Consider the following 23,934-nt stretch of genomic DNA (forward strand, 5'->3'; position numbering starts at 1 on the left):
ACCTACTGTGAGTGGCATCCCGTTTTGATGACTCACATGGATAGAACATATTTTGTGAGTGGATCTTAGAAGAGTACCACTACTCTTTTTTTAACTCAATCTGGTTCACGCAGATTGTTTTGTTGTTTAGAGAATCATGTTGTAGCAATGCTATAAAATGGTGAGAAAGGTTATTCTCTAGAATGGCTTTTTTGAGAAATGTTCAGGGTAACCATTCTAGATCGTTGCTAGAAAAACAGTTTTCTCAGTTGGAAGCGATGGGTACAATTGATAAAAGTTTAGTTGTGTTATATTATCATTTAGCATCTGATTAAAGGAACCATCTGTTCTTTTAATTTCTGTCAACCCAATTTAGGCTGCAATAATACAAACTCATGATATGTTTCCCACAAAGTGAAAATCAAACATTACCCCTTATTCAAAGACTAACACTGTGGCTGCCAGAAAGGGGGAAATAAATAACGTTAAAAAAAAAACCCTTGAAAACAAGCTAAAAGAATAATTAATGTTAGAGTCTTAAAATATGCTCATTTTCATACACTAATTCCACAAGAAAGCATTCAAATACTTTTATGAATTATACATGAGAAAAATTTCATATTGGAAACCCAAACAGAGTTATCTTAACTTTATTACTAAGACCGGTAAAATTTTATTTTACTCTTTGATATTATCCAATCTAATGGATAGCATAAAACCTTACATAAGAGCAATTTCATGTTGTTAATGTGGCCTCTCATCACTTAGAGAAATTAATACAATATTTGCCAATGCAGCTAAACTTTAATGAAGTCATTGGGTTATTTAGGGCAGTAGGCAGCAGTTAGTAAAATAAGAAATGCACTTCTTTAGATGCCATCCAGGAGGTTTAAAGGGAGACAGTTCAGGTTGGCAGGCTCCAATTTGACCTACTTTCTCTCCATCTATTTCTTTTCAAGATTATTAATTTTTTATTTGTTTCCTCAGATTAAATGCTTCAGTAATGTCTCCTATATAAATAAAAATTGAATGTTATTCACAATTGATGGAAAGTAATTTGATTAAGGAAACTAAAATGGTTGCTGGTAAAGTTTTGCAGATGGCACGGAAATTGGTGCAGTTGTAATAATGATAAGGATTAGGTCAATTGTACAGCGTGATCTGGATCACTTGATAAACTGGTCTCATTTGAACAGCACATGTTTTAATACAGCTAGATGCAAGGTCTAGGAACAAAGAATATAGGTCATACTTTCATAGAGTTTAAGGCCAGAAGGGATCATTAGATCATCTAGTCTGATCTTCTGTATATTACAGGCCATTAAATTTCCCCATATACCCCTATACTGAGCCCTATGACTTTAGTTGGACTAAAGCATTTCAGTCCTCAGAAAACTTAAATATTGTGTGCCACAGAAAGAGAACAGGAGAGTGTCGGGTGCCACCAATGCCCAAGGCCCATGCAGGATGGGGGGAACTGTATTCTGGAAAGCACTCTGAAAAGGACATCAGAGGTTATGGTGAATAATCAACATTAGTTACTGTGGCTAAAAAGACTAACATGTTTTTTGGATGCATAACCAGGGGAATATCAAGTAAGAGTATGGAGAGGGTATTATCTCTGCATACAGCATTTCTGAGACCATTGCTGAAATATCGTGTCCAGTTCAGGGGTGTGAACTTAAAAAGGCTGTTGAAAAACTGGGAAGGGTTCAGAAAAGAGCTGCAAAAATGATTCAAGGTCTGAAAGATCCACTTTACAATCAAAGATTTAGGAAGGTCAGTCTTTTTAGCTTATCAAAGAGAAGGTTAAGAGGTAACTTGACTATGGTCTGTAAGTACTTACGCGAGGAGAATATTTCTAATAATAGAGGAGCTCTTTAATCTAACAGACAGCGCATAACAATATCAAATAGCTGGGAGCTGAAGTTAGGCTAATTCAGACCAGATATAATGTACAAACTTTCAACAGTGATGGCAATTAGTCATTGGAATAATTTACCTTGTGGTTGTAGTGGTTTCTCCATGGAAGTCTATAATCAAGATTTATGTCTTTCTACAAAAATATGCTCTAGCTCAACTTCAAGATATGGACTTCATATAGGAATTATTGTGTGAGCGGAAGATTATAATGGTTTCCTTCAGGCCTTAAAATCTATGAATCCACAAACTATTCATCCTCATACTGAAGTGAAGTTGTACAGTGGAGACAGGTGAAGACTGGGGGCTAGGACTCCTGGTTCTGTTCCCATCTTTTCCACTGACCCTTGTGATATTTGGCAAGTCCCTGGTTAATCTGTGTGACTTGGTTGCCCATCTGTAATACAGTTATAATGATAATATTAGTAATAACACTTGCCTACCTCACAATTGTGTTCTGAAGAGTAATCAGTGTTTGTAATATGCTTTGAGGTCCTTGAATGAAAAACACTATATGCAAATGTGGGCCTGATTTTCAGAGGTGCTGAGCACTGAAAACTGCAATTGAAGTTAATAGGAGCTGCAAGCACTCAGCATCCCTGAAAATCAGTCTCTAAAATTATTATAATTATCAAGTTTCCAAGGGATTATTACATTCAATAGCAAGGAAAAATAAATGTAAATTATGAAATATATTTTGACAGTGTTCTTTTATTAATTGGGGTGAAGGTGATTTCTCTGCCTCCCTCCCTCCCTTGAAGCCTGCTAACAGCAAACAAACAAAAAGCTTAAATTTCTCTGAAAGGATGCATCTTTACAAACATTCTTGTTTAGCATATTAAGTAGGTAAATCAAAAAAATTGATTTTGCTAGAGCAAAACCAAGAGTGATTAAATTAAATATGCCTGGAGAACAGAACACTCCCCAAGATCAACAGTGTAATAAATGCATGTCGTTCCCCATCCTGGTGCGTTTCTAAACACTTTTGAAGTACAGTACACAGAATGCTCAACACTTAGGCTTTGTTGCAGCTGACAGCCTGTCGGCTTTAATGAAAATGTTCTCCGTTTAGAAGGTGACAGAAATTACATACATTTTCTCTTTTATTTTTTGTCATCTTTTATGTCTAGCATTTTTATGGTTTAAAGGAGTTGGTTATAAAAGTGTTACATAAGTATGTAAACTATATTAAGAAAAAGAGGAAGAGAAATGCTTTAATCTTGTAATTACACACAGTGGGTGTGGGTGAGAAATGTATACTGTGTGATAAATCTGACCGGTGGCAATAGCTCTTTATTTTTAGCCATGTTTAAAGAGGGTCAGGCAAAAATTCCTCTATAATGTAGTAAGTAAAGGTTTTATTTAACAACTCCCTTTCTTATATCCGATTGTGAGATCATTTAAATAGTGTTAATATTACGTGTACATTCAAAGAGGCAAGCCCATATACGGGGCTAAGACTAGAAGAAGATTACATGTACATCAATAACTCTATATTTCAAAATAATTGTGTTTAATACATTACTCAGATAATGATCATTTACAAATTCTTAGCTGTGCAGAGACATTATGTAGTGTTTCTGTAGCTTTCAGACAGGCTTTTCAAAAAATAAGACCAGATTTGACTGGCATGTGTACATAGGCGCATGTGAGAACTTTTGTAGGCTGGAGTAGAGGAAAGAAGGCTCAACCAACAACATGCAGAGGTGCAAAGGGGCATTGTGGGGTCTGGGAGTGGCTTACATATCCATGCATATACCGTATGTCCCTTAGAACAACAATAGGCAATATACATAGGACTCAACATAAGATTCCTTTTCTTATATTGGTACGAATAATATGCATTAGGTGGGAGATGCTGTGGGAATTCAACTTTTAAACCCAAGTATATGCAAAGACTTTGACATGTGTGTAACTTTATGCATGAGTAATCCCTCAGTGGCTTAAATCTTTGTAGGACTGGGGCTTTACTTAGTAAAGATACTATTGCAATCAGAATCAGTCAGTACCGGAGAGGGGGACATGGATCAGCATTCACAATGCACTCCTTGTCAGTACCCAGCCCAAGCCTGGGAAGCTAATGATCCAACCAGGTGACCAAATTTGGTGATGAATCCTGGTCACATGCCACCTGAGGTACGTTGTGCATATGCTAAGAAGAAGAAATACAGGAGATACTGATGCAGGGCACTTTTAGGACGTTTGTTTGGCCATTTGCACATGCAATTACATTATTCTCATACATGGTTGGGTAAATGAGCTAATTAAGACCATAACTGTTCACTTAAATTACTTAAAATTCATTCTTTTCAACTGTGATCATTAGGCTTAAGAGTTAGCCCCAACTGAGATTAATGAGGGCAGCTCACATCTCTTGAAGTGATCATGTCAGGCTGCCTGCTGTCAGAGGAAAATATCCTTGCATTGGTTACATGGTTCACATCATGAGGGTTTCTTTGCAAACAAGGAATATAAACTTTTTTAAAAAAAAGTCTAGATTCTATAGACATGTTGGTCAGAGACCTCAGAAGTTCTGGATCTGGACTGTGGGCTGGGTTTTTGGCATGACATGGCAAGTGTCCTTTTTAGCACAGATGTTGGAATCTTTACAAAGTAAAATGTATGAAAATACTGCACAGAAGTTAGGTTGCCAAATGATGAGTAAGGGGCAGAGGAGAGTGGATTGCATAGTTGTGTCTGAGTGTGTATAGGTTGTAAATGCCATGGAAAAGGGAGGGTTACTTAGCATGGTGCAAGGGGGTATAATGAAGAGTAATATGGTGAAACTCAGCAACATAAATTTTTCACTGAATACCAGTGAAACACCATGGAACAGCCTTCCAAAGAAGTGGTAGAAGCCCCATCACTGGAGCCATTTAAAAGTAGACTGTACACATAATTAGAAAATGTAATGTAGAGAGCAAGCATATACCAGCTAGTGAAGCCCTAGATGATCTAATAGATACTTTCAATCTCTAATATCTGTGTTTTCACCCGTTGCAAGGTTTGTCAGCAAAATTGTTCAGCTGCTGTATGAAGAGTAACCTGCAGAGCCAAAGAATCCCTGTTTGGCTAAACATTACTCCTGGAAAGAGCTCGTAGTCATACTGGTAACCTCTTATGTAAAAAGAATGGTGCTGACCATTCTTATTGAGTTAGTTATTCATTGTTAGATCGACTATACCATATTCTCCAAACATTGTAATTAAAGATATTCCAATATTTTAAAATACAAATGCTGATTTTTTTCCTTGTAAACTTTCCATTGTATATTTTAGCCATAATTGTACTGCTCTGAAATACTATCTCCCAGGAGGTGGTATCTGCCTTCCACTATGCTAAGAAGCCTGTTTTGTTTCAAAGTAATCTGCACTGAAACACAAAGCCTGTGCATTTCAGTAATTAAAATGTTCAAGACAATGGTCCTTGGATAGTCCAAAAAAAAAAAAAGCAGCATCTCAGGGTAAACAATTCATGTTTTAGGTTTGAATATACTCCCAGAGTGCCTCCACGGATATACTATGGCTGAAAAGCCTTTTCCCCTCGCTTTCCCTATGACATCTGTCCCATGTCTACCACATCTGCTGAAGTTGGGCACTGAGCTCTGCATTTGATCCAAAGTGAGCAGGAGCTCAATATCCTGTATATTTATGTTTCGACGGGAGTTTTCAACAGCAGCTCAGAATAATAGTTTAATGTCTTTTGCAAAAATGAGGAAAAATAATAGATTCAAAGTTCAGCCTAACCCTGCTTCCACTGAAATAATTGGCAAATATTGCATAGACTTGAAAGGAAGCAAGATCAGGCCACGCCAGTGTCATATCTGAGGTTATTTTAGCATTCAGCACCTAACATGAGAAAGAAAGGTTGTCTACAGTTGTTTTAGCACACTGTGCCTTGTTCCAAAGGTTAGTCTGTGCTATGGTTTTAAATGAATTTCTACAAATTATTTTAAAAATTCTTTTAGATCACTGCTTAAATGGGATGGCTCGAGTAATTGTCCTCCCCACAAATACCATTTTATTTTGATTCACTGATTCTTAGAAGTGCTTATACCTTGACCCATTTGTGTCTAAATGCCCTTCATATTGTTAATCACAGACAAATCTGTATGTAAACCCGTGTTTGGTTAACAGGAAGTGTTTCTCAGATCCATTTTATTGAATATTGGTTTATAACTGTTGTCATCCCTGTATATTTTCCACCATAATTCAGAAAGTAGGATATATTTTGCAATATGCATGTACAAATGTTCTCGTTGTAAGAGTTATCAAACACCAGGAGAACAATAGTGCACTTAGAATTGCTATATACTGTTGATCTCTTACTTTTATTAAATGCAGTCATATGTAGGGCTAAAATTCCAGATGGGTCTTCAGAGGGAGTTGGGTGAGTGTTCTTATGAGTGCAAAAGCTTGCACTGCATTCAAATTACAATGCTAGATATAAAATGATAGATAATACCACAAAAACAATTTTATATTTTCTTTTTATCCTGTCTCTCTTAATTCCCATTTATTCTAATGGAAAAACTTGGTAAAACCTATTCTTTCCCTGAAAGATTGATTGATTGATTTGTTTGTTTATTGATTGATTGTTATTCCAGCAATGTCTGGAGGCACCAAATGAGATCAGGGTTCCCTTGTGCTAGGCACTGTACATATGCAAAGTAAGATATAGTCCCTGTCCACAAAAGCTTATGATCTAAATAGGCAAGGTAGATAAAAAGTGGAAGAAAGAGAGTATTACCACCAGTTTGTGGATGGGGAATTGAGGCACAGATTGATTAAGTGATTTGTCCATGCTCATGCGGGAAATCTGTGATAGAGTTGGAAATTGAAGAGAGATCTCCAGCCTCCTTACCGACAAGACCCAACTTTCCTTTCAAATTTTGTTCATTTTTATTTGACAGTATTCCCCTCATCAATACAACTAGCTCTTCATCATCCATGATTCTTATGGTGCACAGGACAACATTGCTTCACCTTATTTATTTCCAGTCATTGTTGTTAGCATTATCAATTAGACCAACACAACATGGAGAACAGAGCTTGTTCATTATTCTGTGTTCCCTTTATTGGCTGCCTGCTTGGTTCTGTTAGCACACCAAATAAATAAATAAATACATAAACAAAAATTATAAAAACTGTATATACAGTAGCTTTTTCATGTTCTAGGTTAAAGAAGAATGGATTAAAAAGAAATGTAAATACATATATTCATATATTATATGTAGACTCTTAGACTTTAAGGCCAGAAGGGACCATCATGATCATCTAATCTGACCTCCTGCACGTTGCAGGCCACAGAATCTAACCCACTGACTCCTGTAGTAGGCCCATAATCTCTGGCTGAGTTACTGAAGTCCTCAAATCTTGATTTAGAGACTTCAATTTACAGAGAATCCACCATTTACTCTACTTCAAATCAGCAAGTGACCTATGCCCCATGTAACAGAGGAAGGCAAAAAAAAAATCCAGGGTCTCTACCAATCTGACCTGGGGGAAAATTCCTTCCCATCCCTGAGCATGTGGGCAAGACCTACCAGACATCTGGGAAAGAATTTTCCATAGTAGCTCAGAGCCCTCCACATCTAGTATCCCATCTCTGGTCATCGGAGACATTTGCTAGTAGCAGTTGTGGACGGGGCCATATACCATTGTAGGCAACCTTAGCATACCATCCCCTCCATAAACTAATACCAAATGCAAGTGGCTGTTTATAATATAATATTTTTAAAATTAATTGGAGAAGACTTTCCACCACATTTCTACAATGTTAAAGTACTGTGGGTCAAATGATGGAGCAGGACAATTCGTCCTGTCCCTTTTTAAAGAGCAACCTCTGCTGGGCTTACTTTCTTCTTGAAATTAGACTTTGCTTCTAAAATTTTAAGAATATTGCTGTGTTTTTTTTAAATCTTTGGTTATTTGAACTTGAAAGCATTTCCCTTTTCTTGATCTAGTTTATCTGAGCTCATAATCTAGGCTTAAAGCCGAGAAGTCTCCCATTGCAATATCCCTTCAAGTCACCTCAGGTTAGCTTTGCTTTCTTTGTTTTCTATTCTGAGGTCACACTTTAAAGAGATGAGTGGCAGGGCCTTCTCAGGGCAGGGTCCCAGTCTTTTTCCAGATATGTCTTCCCCGCTGGAGATATTTCCAGATCTTGGTGTAAAATCTTTCTATTTTTGCAAGTTTCTCTCTAACCTCATTAGTCTCCCTTTTCCTCACAATCTTATTTGAAAATTTTCTGTTTGTTTTCTGGTGCTTCTGAACAATGAGACCATTTGGTTTAATATTGTTTTATTATGCATATCCTCCCAAATAATTATTGTAATGTATATCATTCCCCAGGTAAATTACTAGCATAAAATAATACTCTTTGACATTTAAAGTAGTTGGCTCAAATTCTATATTAGCCAATTCCCTCCTATATTTTATTTAAAACACCTCTTTGGTATTTGGTGTTGTAATGATTATGAATTAATGATATCTTTCTTTTATATTCGTATGTCATACTTTTCATATATATTCTTGTACTTTTATAAGAAATCCACCTGAATTAATTTCAAGATTGGCATTCATAAATGGACACTTTGTAAAATATAAGATTGGCAACACATTATCTCTAGACTCTTATGAGGAAAACTTCAATTTTTTATCTCAGAAGACAAAACAATAATAAAAATCTTCAGGTGTTTTGAACACTGTAAACTCTTGTGTCTTTCAGGATCTAGATTTCTCATCACATCCACGGGAGCCTTGTATATTGTAGATGTACAGAATGAAGATGGATTGTATAACTACCGATGTATCACACGGCACAGATACACTGGAGAAACAAGACAAAGCAACAGCGCAAGACTTTTTGTATCAGGTACTCTGGAATTTCTTAAACTACATACTACATATTTCTCTCTCTAGCATACTGAACTGATAAGGCAGGAACTACTGGTTCTAATAATCACTTGTCTAGCAAACTAAATACACATGTAAGTAGGTAAGAATCTACAGTACTTTTCCTGTAGAAGTGAAACATTATAAATTTAAGTTGCTTTTTCTATTTTTTTTCACTCCATTATTTATTTTCTGTTATATCCTATGTGGAAAATACTGTCCAGAATGCTATAATGTAAACTATTCCCTCAAAATATAGAAGCTACAGGTCCAAGGCTACACAGCAATTCATTCTCAGAACTGGGATAAAAACGCAGGAATTCCTGGCTCTTAATCCACAAAATTATGTTGCTTTCTACAGTAAGATCTGAACTTTTTTTTCTCTCAAATGGCCCTTTCATGAGTAATATACATTTAGAGGCACGTGGTCTTTTCCTCTTGTAGCTTGAAAGATTCACTTGCTATTATTATTCTACTTTCTAGTAAATATTGATTGAGATGGCTCCCATTCTGCAATATTCATGATTTAACAATTTTATTTTAGCCTAGGGTGACCAGATGTCCCAATTTTATAGGGACAGTCCCGATTTTGGGGTCTTTTTCTTATATAGGCTCCTATTACCCCCACGCCCATCCCGATTTTTCACATTTGCTGTCTGGTCACCCTATTTTAGCCACTGGGCCTGTGAATGCAACACTCAGTGCCATCATTTCAAACTATCGCTGAGGTATTAGTCTGCCTAATTAGTGTGCACAAAGAGTAAAAAGCAGATAAAGCTAGGAAACAGAGAGTTAAAAATGAAACTCCACCTTCCTGTATCTTGGTAATTAAATATACATGGCCCTAAAATTTGAAAAAGAGGTCGGGCAGTAAAATTTGTCCAGGGATTTGGCTGAATTATGCAAACAAATTTGCATGTCCAAAAAAGAAGCTATTTTCAAAATTGGACATGCAAGCTGCATAAAAAATGTAATGCTTCTCCAAATAACATGGGGGTGGGGGGATATCAGCTAGGCTTTAGTGTGTATTTTGGTGAATTTTAGTAGGTCTACAGTGCTTTACAAACATTAACTCGTCACTTCCATTAGCTAAACAGGTATGCATTACTATCCTAAGTTTTCCAAAGGGCATAATTGAAGAAAAAAGGGAAAGTGACTTAACCAAGGGTGTTAGTGTCAGCAGTCAGGTTAGAAAGCAGGAGTCAGTGATCATATTTAAATTGCATCCAGGTGTCTTCACCCTGCAGGCTTACAAATGAGAAGGCAGATCATAGAGCAGTGTGTTTTATTTTTCTTTTACAATCTCATTATTTTAAAGCCAGTATCACAATTGTTGTATGTCTAGTGATTTTGGAACACTAGGGGTTGTCAATACTGCCCTCCTCCATGTCCCCTGTATCCTACCCTCTGTTCCCAGTCTTAATACAGGGAACCGGGAAGGAACTGAGAGTGACGAGAGGAGACAATGGTTGCTAGGACTGGGATTTAGTGCGACAGCATAGGATTAGAACCCCCACTTACAAACAGAGGCCTTGAAGAGATCTTCTGGGTCACTGAATCCAGTCCCCTGTTGTTGCAGGCAACCCTGCCATGTAATCCCATTCATAAATGTAACAAGTTCCATCTTAAAACCAGCTAGGTTTCTTGCCCCCACTACTGCTACTGGAAGGCTGTTCCAAAACCTCCCTCCTTTGATGGTTAATGGGTGTGTGTGTGTTTGTGTGTGTGAATGTCTTTGTACATGTCTGTTTCTGTATCCAAAAATCATTACACATCTGCAAAATCATCTGCTTTTGTGCCCCAGACTATAAGTGCACAGCCTCTCCCCCTCCCAGCTCCCAAGAGGCTATCCTTTCTTTTTGATGCATATGGCATGGGTTATAACTACGGTTTCTGGGTGTTTTTTTCCCCGGTTTTAATTTATAAACACTGATAAAACACCCATATATCTCTCATTAAAAAAAAGAAAGAAATTTGGTGTTTATCCAATAAACACTAGACATGGGTACTTATATCTAAGGGTTTGTCTACATGGAGCAGTAATATGGATACAGGGGTGTGATTTCTAAAGTGCATTAATGTGGTGTGCATTAATTAGTCAGTATAGACCTGGCAGGTGCTCACTAAAGATTCACTGGTGTGCTTTAACGTAGTGCTAACTGAAACAGTACTACATTACAGCATGCTAGAGAATATTACAAAGAGATTACTCATTACAGTATATACAAAAAGAAAGCCCACCTGCCCCTGATTTTTGGACATCCACATAAAACTCAAAAATTGCTAAAAATAAATTCTGAAAAATGAAATTAATAAACTTGAAAACAGACGCTCTAATTATGGCATTGTAGCAATTACCTGTTTTCACTATCTAACAGCTGTGGTCATAGCCCTGCAGATCATTCTGGGTATAGCAACTGTCACAAGCAAATAACTGAAGGACTCATTCTCCTTCCCTGGGATTAATCCTTTATGAGGGAAATCTGGTGATTAAATCCTCAAATCTCCACTTCTTGCAGCTTGTCAACTGTGACTGAGATCTTAGGTCACAAAGACTTGCAAAAGGATCAAACCTACTGTTCCCCTTTCTTCTGTGAATGTTATCTAATGGTTGGTCAGCCCCTTTGAAAATATAAATCAGTATGTAAATGCTAAATATTATTTCATTATACAATCCAGAAGTATTTCACTATTCGAGTCCTGCTATTTGTACTATGTCCCATGTGGTTGAAACACTCACCCCTAATTTTTCCAGCCAGATGAGGAAATATAAGTCCAGCACAATGGTCTCTCTGGTTATCCCAACTATTTGGTCTTAACAGTAAAAGTTGATTTCCATCCTTCCCATTCAGCCCTGAAATATTGCCCTACTCCCTCATGCAATCAAGCTAAAACTGAACCAGTGGTAATCTGTAATCAAGCCATTATCTTGACCAGCAAAGGAGGATTTCTACCCCGGTTGCTTCCTGGAACAAGGGGGAGAGAGGGCTTTCTGCCTGTTCCATCACTTATGCCTTCTTTGAGCAGCCCAGGGGATATACCTCTACATGGAGTTCCCTTTCCTGCCCAATTCCACACACACAGCGTTGTGGGAAGTCTGGTGCATCCTAATGCACAGAACTTTAACGTCAGCATTTGGGGCTTTTGAATTGGGCAGGAAAGGGAGCTCCATGTAGAGGTATATCCCCTGGGCTGCTCAAAGAAGGCATAAGTGATGGAACAGGCAGAAAGCCCTCTCTCCCCCTTGTTCCAGGAAGCAACCGGGGTAGAAATCCTCCTGTGCTGGTCAAGATAATGGCTTGATTACAGATTACCACTGGTTCAGTTTTAGCTTGACTGCATGAGGGAGTAGGGCAATATTTCATTACACCCTTGAAAAGCTAACTTCTGCTCTCATTTACACTCCTGCAATCCTGCTGAAATCCCTGGGGTGTAACCAAGAGCCGAATCTAGCTTCACGCACAGAATTCCACCTCCCAGTGACTTTGTTTGAACAGGACACACACACAAAATCCACAGCCAAACCGTGTCAGACACAATGTTTTGCCTCAATTTTCCATTGTCCTTGTTCACAGCCTCCTGCAGCTGACTGCTGAATCACAATATTTTAAAGAGGTTGTTGCAGTTTGTTTTTCATTAGATTTTTGAATTGGGATATAGTGCTTTCCTGTTTACTTTATTGGAGGTGATTACAAATAGAGAATTGGGTTTCTTTTCCTCTTTTCCTTTCTGTTTTTAACTGAAAAATGGCTAACGGCTTTGTAGGAGCTCCTACCAGGAATCTTTTTGAGGACTAGCCTATGAGAAAATATGGCTATTGAAGAGATACTTGAATACATTGGAACAGAATGCAAGAAAGAGGGGTCACTTTAGTTTTATTTTGTACATCCCAAAATGGATCTATATTATCTATATCTATATTATCTCCTCCACCACACATGCTTTGTAAACCAGTGCATGTGCCACAGGGAATAACTGTTCCATGAAGCAAGCACACACATGTTGGACTCTGGTATGTTAGATCTCTTTTTTTTCCTCAATCCACTTCTTTAGTTCCCTGAATCTGAATAGGTGATCCTTGTCATGTTTCAAGGTCTGAATGCCACTTCATGGATTTGCACTTTAGGGGGTTGCAAACTACCACTCAGACCTATCAAACCCTTTGAAACTGAAAACATCTATTCAAAAACCTCCTGCTCCTGGAAGCTTTTTAATAATGTTGCACAAAAGTGGCAACCAAACCAAACAAACAAAAAAGTAGAATTTCCTGTAAAATGTGTAGCCATTTTATATGCAACTTGTAGAGGAGGGATGGAAACACTTAAGAAAAATTATTCAGATCTACCTAGGTGGTGTTTGGGATTCAGCTGGAGCCAGTAGAGGTTGTGATGTCATCTGGGTCCCTCTCTCTAGCCCAGTCTGATCAGGACCTCTCAGGATTAGGATTACAAAGGCCCAGGGTCCCAGGAGATAGGGAGAGTGTCAGCCACAATGGTGAAACTTGCTCTAGTAGCCAATTTTTCTCCCCAAAGTCTCTTTCTTTAAGGACCCGCAAACAGAGGAATGGAATAACCTGTACCCTCATTATTTTGTCAACAATTAGGCCTAGTTTCTGACACACCAATTATGGTTCACTTTTCTTATTTACCAAATATGATCTTCACACAGTGCTTGAGTAATATCAGTAGGCCTTTTAAAAAAATTCAGTCTTTGTCTCCTTTTCATACCCTTTTCCATAAACATTGTTGTTATGGGTTATTGTGACGTCTCATGAACTTACACTCACTTTTTACAGTTGGGCTCACAATCAGGGTAAATTTGCAGGCCCTATTATCACAAAACTCATCCGTTTTAGTGGAACATGGGCATCTAAGTCCCTTAAGTAGCTTTGACAATCACAACCAGGATGTATTTTAAAAGTCACTTCCAAGTTTTAAAAAAGTTATAAAATCAGTTTTAAAAAAATTAAACAAACTGACTTAAGGTGGCCAGTATGTTATGATCTTCTCACTTCATCACTGATTCTCAGTTACTCTGTAGCATCTGTTGTATTTTGCACCCTCATGATAGTGCTACTTCATCTACCTTTTTTGTTCTGATGGGCCTCAGATCTTTTTTCCACTCCAGCATCATGATGGACAATATCATCTGGTTGACAGCAGCAGCATCACAACTCATCAGCTTTGTGGTTTGATTAAATGCCCATAAAATAGCACACATCAGGGGTAATGTACAGGTTAGTGTCCTCTTGAGTCTGGTTAGAAAGCATATAAAATGTTGTATCACTACATGCAGCTCCTATAGCCATCCCAGGCACATCCCTGGTGGAATTAAGACCACATCCTTACTTCATTTAGTAGCAGAGAAGACCACTGTGCATCTGAAGCTCCTTAAATATATGCTATGTTGAACAGTCCACTGAAGTGTCAGCATATCTTAGGGACCATTACTAGCATCCTATCCATATTTGCATTTCTCCTGAGTTAACTCCATCAACACCAAGTTGAGGCAGCGGGATGCCAAACAGGATATATACAGAAAACTCTTGTTACACAACATCTTCACATTGTGGCTGCAGTCTGACACTACAAACCAGAGATGAAGTGGGAGCAGGTTAACCACTTTGTTATGATTGCTTTCAGCTTTTCTAAAATGTTACAGGGAGAGTGTAATTTCTGAAAGCCGCACATGCACAGCACGGCATGCTAACAAATGTTATAGGTGTTGTTGCCAAAGATAGACCCAATGGCTACTGATACATGTAAAATCATTGGTTTGGATGGTAGAGCTTACAGTTGGTGAAAGCATGCTGTAGAACTGATGTTCTTTCTCAAGTGATTGCACATGTCCATTCCACTGTAGGTGTTTGTGTGCTCCACGGCACAGCTGTTGTAGAGTTTTTTATTCTGGCGATTCCCATTGGGGTGGCACAAGCGCTTTCTGCTGACTCGTGCACCACATGCAGGCATAAAGGGCCGAGCCACCCTGACCCCACCCACACACACTCTTAGTTCCCTCCTACTTCCCATGACAGTTGCTGGAGCTCCCTTATATTGATTCTGCAAGTCTTTTCTTTTAGTGTAGAAGCAGTACCATTTTGAGAATCTGTGTAGTTAGCGTAGATTAGTTGAAAAAGAAAAAAATAGGTTTTTTTGTTGTTTGTGTGTTTCTGGTGCCTAATCTGGGTACCAGCCCTGGTACTGGAGTTATGCTGCACTCTCAGGGCTTCAAGCCCTGCCACTCTTGTGGTAAGGCAGTGCTGATTAGGGACCCTCACCTCAGCTGCTTTAAGTGCTTGGGGAAGGCTCACGTAAGTGACAGATGTAGCATCTGTAAGGGCTTTAGGACCTGCTTTGAGAAGGATTGAGGGTTTCCCCCTCAATCAAGAGCATCTCTGCATCCATCTCAGCCAACTCCATCTACTGGCCATAAGGAGCATCAATGCCGCAAACAACTTAGCGTTGGTACTGAGCCCAGCACCAAGCAAATTCAGGACTCTTCTCATGAGCAATCCCAAGAAGAGTGGGAATGGGACCAGCCGCCAGTTGACATTGGTGGAGGTGTCCTGCTCTAGGGAAGTTCAGGAGGTGCTGCTGAATAGTACAAAACCAGTAAGAGCACTTACCTGGCTAAATGAAAGAGATTTTCCATTTGATCCAGACTGAAAGGGTTGCTTCTATTAAGCACATGCTGGACTATCTTCTGTCCCTAAAACACCAAGTGTTGGAGATTAGCTCAATCAGTGTGCAGCTAATATATGGAGATATACCTATCTCATAGAACTGGAAGTCCAGCCCCTTGCCTTCACTAGCAGGACCAAGTACTGATTTTGCTCCAGATTCTTAAGTGACCCCCTCAAGGATTGAACTCACAACCCTGAGTTTAGCAGGCCAATGCTCAAACCACTGAGATATCCCTCCCCTAATGTCTAACCTAGCATTCCCACCTATTGCTAACTGATCTCTTTTTCCAGCCCAATGTCTGTAAGACTTTTAAAGGGCCTGGACAGACTATTTCTGCATGTGCAGAATGCTGCTCCCCCATGCAGCCTGAATCTAGTCTTAGCAAAGATGATGGGTTCCCCCCACTTCAAGCCTCTATTGACCTGCTCCCAGCTGCATCCTTTGATGAATGTACCTTTTTTTAGTGGCCATTATACCAGCCAGAAGACTGGGAGAGCTCAGGGCGCTAGTGTCAGATCCTCCATATACATGTTTCTACACAGAAAAAGTTTACCATCATCACCCAAAACTTCTTACCAAGGTGGTTTCCACTTTTCAAACCACTTTTAACCAAGAAATCTTCTTGCTGACTTTCTTTCCAAAGCATCATAGTCATCAGATGAGGAGAGCCTTCATGCTCTGATGTTAGAAGAGCTTTCACTTTTTATCTGGATCAGATTAAACCTTGCAGGTCTCCCACTCAGTTGTTTATTGCATTTGCAGACAGAAGGAAGGGCAGTTCTGTATTCACTCAAAGGATCTGGTCTTGGATATCCAGTTGTATTTGTTTTTGTTACAAGTTGGCTAACATGAAGCCTCTGGATAGAGTGTTGGGTCATTTGACTAGGTCCCAAGCAGCCTCTGTGACCTTTCTGGCTAACATTCCCATATTAGACATTTGCAAAGCAGCAACCTGGTCATCTTGTCCTACATTTACCTCTCACTATGCCATCTCCCAACAATCTAGAGACAATGCTAAATTTGGATGAGTGGTCCTCCAGTCCCTGTTCACATAGACTCTGAACCCACCTGCACTTGGGGTTGCTTGTGAGTCAGCTACAGTGGCATGGGCATGTGCAGTCACTCAAAGAAGAAGAAACAGTTAATAACCTTTCTGTAACTGTTGTTCTTCAAGATGTGTTGCACATGTCCATTCCAGACCCTGCTTTCCTTCCCCTCTCTATCGGAGTGTTCTGGGGGGAAGGAACTGAGGGGGATCAGGAACAATTCTGCCCTTTATAGCTGTGTGCAATACATGAGGCAGCAAAGAACAACAGTTACGGAAATGTTAGTAACCAGTTTATAGTGGTTCAAGTGTTTTGCTAGCATCCAGATAGAGGCAAAGATTGTGTGGTTATCTTTGATTAAACCTGACAATTCACATTTTACTAACTGTTTATATAAAATTAACATGGGTGACTGCTTAGTCCATTTGTTTGCAGTCTAATGGTATTTTATTTTTTAGAACTGTTTTTATAACTTGCATAACAACTCTGTAGTACACAGCAGATGGAGTGCAACAAATAGATCAACATATGCTAGGTGAGAGAGAGGGGGAAGTTTAACATGTGGAGTCTACCATGGTTAAAATGTTGTCGCAAAATTGGTTAAGATATAAGAAAAATAGCTTCATTTAAGTCAATATTTGATATTATAATAATTATTTATTTTATTTTATTTTAGTAGCAGTAGTAATAAACATGAATTGTGTGGTAGTGCCTAGAGGCCTCAGTTAGGTTGGGCCCCATTGTACAGCATGAAGCACAAACATAAGAAAATGACAGCCCCTGGTCCTAAAGAGCTTACGGGCTAAAAAACAAGACATAACACATAGATCGTTATGTTTGGTGAAGGTATCGAAGCATGATGTGCCACATTTCTCTAGAATAGAAATAACAACAGTCACATGGCAGTTGGGACTTGTTTGTGTGAGAGAGTCTTCCTGGGAACCTGAACAAAGAGCAGTTTGCTGGAGTTATAAGCTCTAGTTTACTTTTGCTATCTAAGATTCCTTTTTAAGAATATACAATATTTGTCAATTAGACTACACGCCCCTTGCTTCTGCCCATTTCTCTTCTGACAAGGGAATAATTCACTCTTCTAGTTCAAAACCCTCCGACCACTTAGAAGCAGGTGGAATATATTGGTTTAGTTCTAGGTGAAATGTGTTTACACTTTCTGGCTCTTCTCTTTCCTGATGGGCGACGTGAAGAATGACTGCCACCTGGAAAAAATCCAGTGGGAGGTCTTCCAAGTAATCATGCAATGTTTAGTTAGTACATGCTGCTGGATGTAAGCCAGTACTGCTGAGATACCACAATCTGGATGACGGGTGCACAGTAGCAGTTTACAGTACATAAAATTCTGGGATAGCAACTAAAAAAAAGAAGATAAATAGCAGCATATTGCTTAGAAAATGTAATAATCTTAATTAACTACACTGAAAACATCTATTTGCTTTCCAGACCCAGCAAACTCAGCACCGTCTATTCTGGATGGGTTTGACCAACGTAAAGCCATGGCAGGACAGCGAGTGGAGCTGCCTTGCAAAGCATCGGGGCACCCAGCACCAAAGTACCGTTGGCTGAAGGACAACGTTCCCTGGGAGCCAGATAGCAGGTTTCGGCAGACAGTCACAGGTCTGCTGATAGAGAACACACGTCCTTCGGACTCAGGCAACTACGTTTGTGAGGTGTGGAACAACTATGGTACTGCTGAGGTGATAGGGCATCTACATGTAAAACGTAAGTCCAGGACTGAATGTGGCAAGTATAATTTCAAACCCATGATTGTGCTTGGTTTTGCAATGGAAGGAAAAGAAGGAAATATTTTGTAGAAGCTTCTTTTGTTATTGTTTTTGTTGCTGTTACTTGTTTTGTTATTGTCAATGGTGGCTCCTTGAAGCTGCTCAAAGGTTTGGAATGTTATAAACTGTCTTAGTGGAGATGGATTAGCGGGCAGAATGCAGATGAGAGATCAGAAGTGCAAAATGAACACAGTTTATCACATGGTTATGTGATTTTTCACATAAAGGATGTATTTTGCTTAGTAATAGAAGTGGATGAATTGCAAACAGTCTTCTGAATAAAAGTATCAAGCTCTGGTCACTGGGGTTCCTGCTATTCATTATTTTGAATATTCAGATAATCCCTGAGTATTCATGAAAATGTATGCAAATCCTGAATGTCTCATGAATTTTATCATAAATGATTATTAGTCTGAAATGCTGTATTGGAAAGACTGTTTGCTGTTTGTTATTCTTCTGTTGTTTAATTTTTTTTGGTATAAAGGAACAGAAACAATACCATTTGACTTAGATTTGCAACCACACAACATGAATAAGAAATTGTGAAAAGGAAAAGTGTGTGAACAATCCATCATCTAAAAATTATTCAGTAAATAATTACAAATAACAAATACATCCAAAGGAAATAAGGATCTTTTATCAATGATTCAGAAATTTAAAAAGATGGCTACATTTGTAAAACATTCATAACAGGTAGATGAATCAGATCCATTTAATATTGTACAGGCTCATAACAGACCAGGAATATCTAGCAATCCTCAATAGAGAAATAATAATAACATTTCCATTATCATATTTTACAATATTCTTTAAAGCAGAATTAAGTTAACTAAGGAATTGTGTATGTGTGTATAAAATATCATATATAATTATTTATTTAACTCATCTGTTTTACAGAATATAGTATAACATCTTATATCTATAGCTCTGTGTGTGTGTGTGTGTGAGAGAGAGAGAGAGAGAGAGAGAGAGAGATGTAAAATAAATAAGTAATATTGATAGCGCATCCAATATTAGGTACAATGCTGGTCATTAAACATGCTAAATAAACAATATCTCATCACATTTGATTCATAACACATATCTACAGATGATAAAAGAGATGTATTATATTTTGAATTATTTCTTGTTGATAGAGCTGGTATTGAACAAAAATCCTGGAGAAGAATCCCATCTGGATATAAATTTCATGGTGGTCTGTTATATATGTACTGGGCCCAATCAAAATGTAGGGAGGTTGGGATGCAGATCCAAATTCAGTAGCTTTAGTTGTTGGTATGTGTGTGGATAAAGACTCCCTTCCTTGTGTTTACTATTGTTACTTCAATACTGTGAATTTTCTTTCACACATAATATCAAACTTCAATAAAAATATATCATCATATTCTTAAATGGTGATACTGAGAATAAAGTCAGGTGGGCTATCTTACTGCTTTGTGTGCTTATCCCACAGTGAGTTCCACACAGAGGCACCCTTGAATCCAGGCAGAGCCCCACTGATGGCAATGGGACTCCAGCTGGGTATAGGGGTCTGCCTGTGCAGAACTAATTGTGGGACTGTGGCCTTAAAAGGCCTTTGAAATCAAACATGGTCACCTATTCTCATTTCAGAGATGTGTATTTATGATTCAGTATTTTTTCTCTGTGACAGGTCACCTGTTAGTCATATTTTTTTAAAAGATACATAATGTCTTCCTTTCCCCCCCCCCTCCTTTTGACTTAAATCTTCAGAGCCTCTGAAAGCCACAATCAGTCCACGGAAAGTTAAAAGCAGTGTTGGTAGTCAAGTGTCCTTGTCCTGCAGTGTGACTGGAACTGAGGACCAAGAACTCTCCTGGTACCGAAATGGTGAAATCATCAACCCTGGAAACAACGTGAGGATCATGGGGATCAACCATGAGAATCTCATTATGGATGGCATGGCCAAAAGTGATGGTGGAGCGTACCAGTGCTTTGTACGCAAGGACAAGATGTCTGCTCAAGACTATGTTCAGGTGGTGCTAGAAGGTTAGTCATTACTTGCTTTAGTGGGGTTACTGGCTACAGGGAAGTGTTATTGTATGTATATAGTATATACAATATGCTTGTGGTCTCCAATTATAAAGAGAGAGAAGACCCTGTGCCTGTAGGAAGGATCAAACTAGCCACACACTTTGGGGGATATTTGTGCCTCTCCATGCTCCAGAACAACAAATGAGAGGAAATTAGGATCCAGGTGTCAAAGAAATTTATTTGAAAAATATCCCTCCTACTGAAGCCCCACCAAATGCGTTAATTTTTTGCTGCTATCCAAAATTCTGTAACTCCAGGACAAGAGAGAAGAGAGATCCCTACCGAGGATCAAACATTTCATTCCAAACACAGTTTTCAGGCTGGTTGTGAAATCAGTTGAAGGTCTGGAGATCATCCTAAGTAACTGACACAATGTTCCACATAATAATCAAGTGAGGAAAGTAATCAATTTGTACAGAGCCGGTTCACTAATGAGGCTGTAGTGCAGTCATGGCATGGCCACTATTTTTAGTCTTTATAGAAAAAGAAGAGATTACCTGCCTGGACCTAGTTACCTCGGCAACCATCTCTTGTGACTAAGAAAGCCTAAAGAGCATATTGATAATCTATAATGATGTCGAGAGAATGCAGGTTATCAGAGAGCGACAGCAGGAAAGATTTCAAAGACACTCGGGTCTTGCTGGGAAAATAATGTCTGCTTTCATCTCCAAAAAAGCCTGTCACTTGAATAAAAAAAGGGCAGAGGTGCATACTGAGCGCACTCACTGATTTATTTGTCGTGTGTCAGTTTCCATTCAGGATAAAAAGCTGATAGCTTTTTTGTCTTGTGAGAGATGACAGTGCGAATGCATGGAAAAGGAAAGGAAGAGAGAGAGTCAGAGATGAAGAAAGAAATTTTAAATACTCTGTCACGCATCCAATAGGACAGGAACAAAGAGAGAGGGAGAGAGAAAAAAATATATAAGAAACCCAACCTAATGTCCCTGCTGAAATGTAGGTGTTTCAATGTACTGGAAATGATCATTTTGATGCTCTTAGGTGATTGTGCTGGGGAGAGAGAACACTGCTGTACTTTTTTTTTTAATCTTGCTGAGATTCAGCACATTTTGTGGGGATAGCAATTCAAGCTCCACACACATCACGAGATCTCCCTCAGTTTTCTGTGTGCTCCTGTGTTGAGATTACTAGGTAAGGAGAGGCTATTTCCAATGGAATTATGCTGGTCTGAGCCTCCATGAAATGTGCTGAGTGCACTACGTATTCTCTCACAACATTAGAGTTACTGATGCTTGTCACTGATGTCCTTCCCCATTACATCTTGTATGGAATTAAAATGAGTTATTCCCATAGGGCAAAGCCCACTGGGTGGGAAGAGAGGGGTTTTCAAGAGGCTTAAGCTGTTCTTTATACTGTGATTAAACCACCCCCTTATAGTCTTTGCTGATGCTAATATTTTCTCAACTTTAAAACTAATTGGCTGGCCCCACTATGCATTAAATCCAGACAGTGGTATACAGAATTGTTTTCTAAACCTCTTACTAGACTGCTTCCTACATATTATGAGCTGAACCAGATGCATTCTTACCCCCAATTATATTTAAATCCATTCTAAACACCACTCTTAAAGTATACCGTAATTTAAAAAAGAACAACAGAAAGAGTGTACTGTATTGCAAAATCTGGGAAAGAATCTTCTAAATAATAATAGGGTGTCATTTTTGTTAAAACCATTACCCTTCTGTGCTATCCAGTTAGAGAATAATTTAATTCTACTCCATACTTTGAAAATCCTTACCTTTTCTTTTCTCGCTTGCACCTTGGAGACTTCGGTTAAATTGTGACATGGGTCACAAGAAAATATATTTGGTGTCCTCTCCACCTTGGTAGATTTGTGTACAACACTAAGCTACCTCAAAAATTGTCATCATCAGCATGAGTAGCAATTTATATTTGGAAAAGGCTTATTTTAATACTGGTATAAAAGAGATATTGCAGGACTGAACTGAATTGGCAGAGCTGTGTGGAATTAGCATACACAAGTTACGCCTGGCTTTGGCCAACATTATTCGTCCTTAACTTTCAAAGGAACTGAAATGTATAATAAGTATATCCCCAAACCCCATCTTAGGCTTACACTCTACTTCTTTGGCTTCTCAATTGCCTATGGCATCCACGCCTTTTTCACAGGAACATGTGAATTGCTATATCAGAACAAACCAATGGTCCATTTAGTCCAGTATCATCTCTCCAACAGTGGTCAGTACCTGAAGCTTTAGAGTAAGGTGCAAAAGAAACCCTGCAGTAAGCAGTTATTAGATAAGCTGTCCACAGGAAAAATCCTTCCTAACCTTCATTAATTAGAGGTTGGCTTATGTTCCTGAAGGATGAGGGTTAGCGTCCCTTTCAGAATTCTTGGTTTATGGGCTAAACAAAGTTAGTGAGAGCAGTTTTATTGTGCATACATGCTGTTCATTTGTTTTCCGTTTCCTCTTCAGATGGAACTCCCAAAATCATTTCTGCCTTCAGTGAGAAAGTGGTGAGTCCAGGAGAACCTGTCTCCCTTATGTGCAATGTGAAGGGGACTCCTCTGCCTACAATCACCTGGACACTAGATGAAGATCCCATAATCAAAGATGGTAATCACCGTATCAGCCAGATTATCACCTCTGAGGGCAACGTAGTCAGCTACCTGAATATCTCTAACACTCAAGTTCGAGACGGGGGAGTCTATCGCTGTACTGCCAACAACTCTGCTGGAGTCATCCTGTACCAGGCTCGAATAAACGTAAGAGGTGCTTGTCAAATCAGCTCCTCAAAAAAACACACATAACTCATTGTAGTGGAGAAGATTGTTGCATGCACTGGTTTGAATCTTGGAATGCCGAAACTGACTTACTGTGGTTCTCCCATCTTCACACCTCCCTCAACCCCCTCTAGAAACTCTGTTGTATGGTTTAAGGTTGGAAGGCCCCTTCCCTCTTTGGCTTGTGAAGTCAGCTTGTTATACAATCTCTTTCCCTAAACTTATGTTCCTCAAGCATGAGGGTTAGCGTCCTCACTAATATGTTTTCCTATTTTAGTTTTTGCATGCATGTGTTTCTTATTTTCCTCTCCTCCTTTAGTTGTCCTACATTCATTGTAATTACTCATGCACATGGTACGTTAGCTTGAACTTGTAGTTCTACATGGCATAATACCCATCCTCATGATATTATATTTTATATACATCAGAATGAATGCTAACTTTGTCAGTGTTCTCATGTGTAACAGGATTCTAGCTTAGCATACGTTTTAGTATTTGACATTTAATTAAATCATTCCCTAGTCTTTAATTTGTAATGCAGCAAAGATTTTATCAAACAAGTATTCAATAATACAAACATATACCACAGCCCTAATTAGAATGTATGCTGTAGGGCGAGAGAAACTAGAGCACATAAAGATTAGGGAGACTGCTTAAGTGGTTCTTAAAAGCAAAAACTGTCAAATGTTAAGAAGAAATGTTATGCAGGCTACATTAATGGATGTTGTAAACATTTATATAATCAGCAAAAAATGAATATTTCCTCTAGCAAATATGCCCTTAAATTATTTTTAA

General features: G+C 38.7%; 1 protein-coding gene across 2 annotated transcripts in view; it reads left to right on the plus strand.

Moving 5' to 3' along the window:
* LOC113406481 (Down syndrome cell adhesion molecule homolog) overlaps nucleotides 1–23,934 on the plus strand; it is a 510,741-nt gene that overhangs the window by 259,160 nt on the left and 227,647 nt on the right. For both annotated transcript variants that reach the window (XM_029911623.1, XM_029911625.1), the window contains exons 2-5: nucleotides 8,629–8,775; nucleotides 17,983–18,261; nucleotides 20,055–20,330; nucleotides 22,832–23,128. In XM_029911623.1, coding sequence (XP_029767483.1) covers nucleotides 8,629–8,775; nucleotides 17,983–18,261; nucleotides 20,055–20,330; nucleotides 22,832–23,128 — 999 coding nt within the window. The remainder of the gene's footprint in view (nucleotides 1–8,628; nucleotides 8,776–17,982; nucleotides 18,262–20,054; nucleotides 20,331–22,831; nucleotides 23,129–23,934) is intronic.

Source organism: Terrapene carolina, unplaced genomic scaffold, assembly GCF_002925995.2.
Source record: "Terrapene carolina triunguis isolate 2854851 unplaced genomic scaffold, T_m_triunguis-2.0 Scaffold31, whole genome shotgun sequence".
Classification (NCBI taxonomy): Eukaryota; Metazoa; Chordata; order Testudines; family Emydidae; genus Terrapene; species Terrapene triunguis.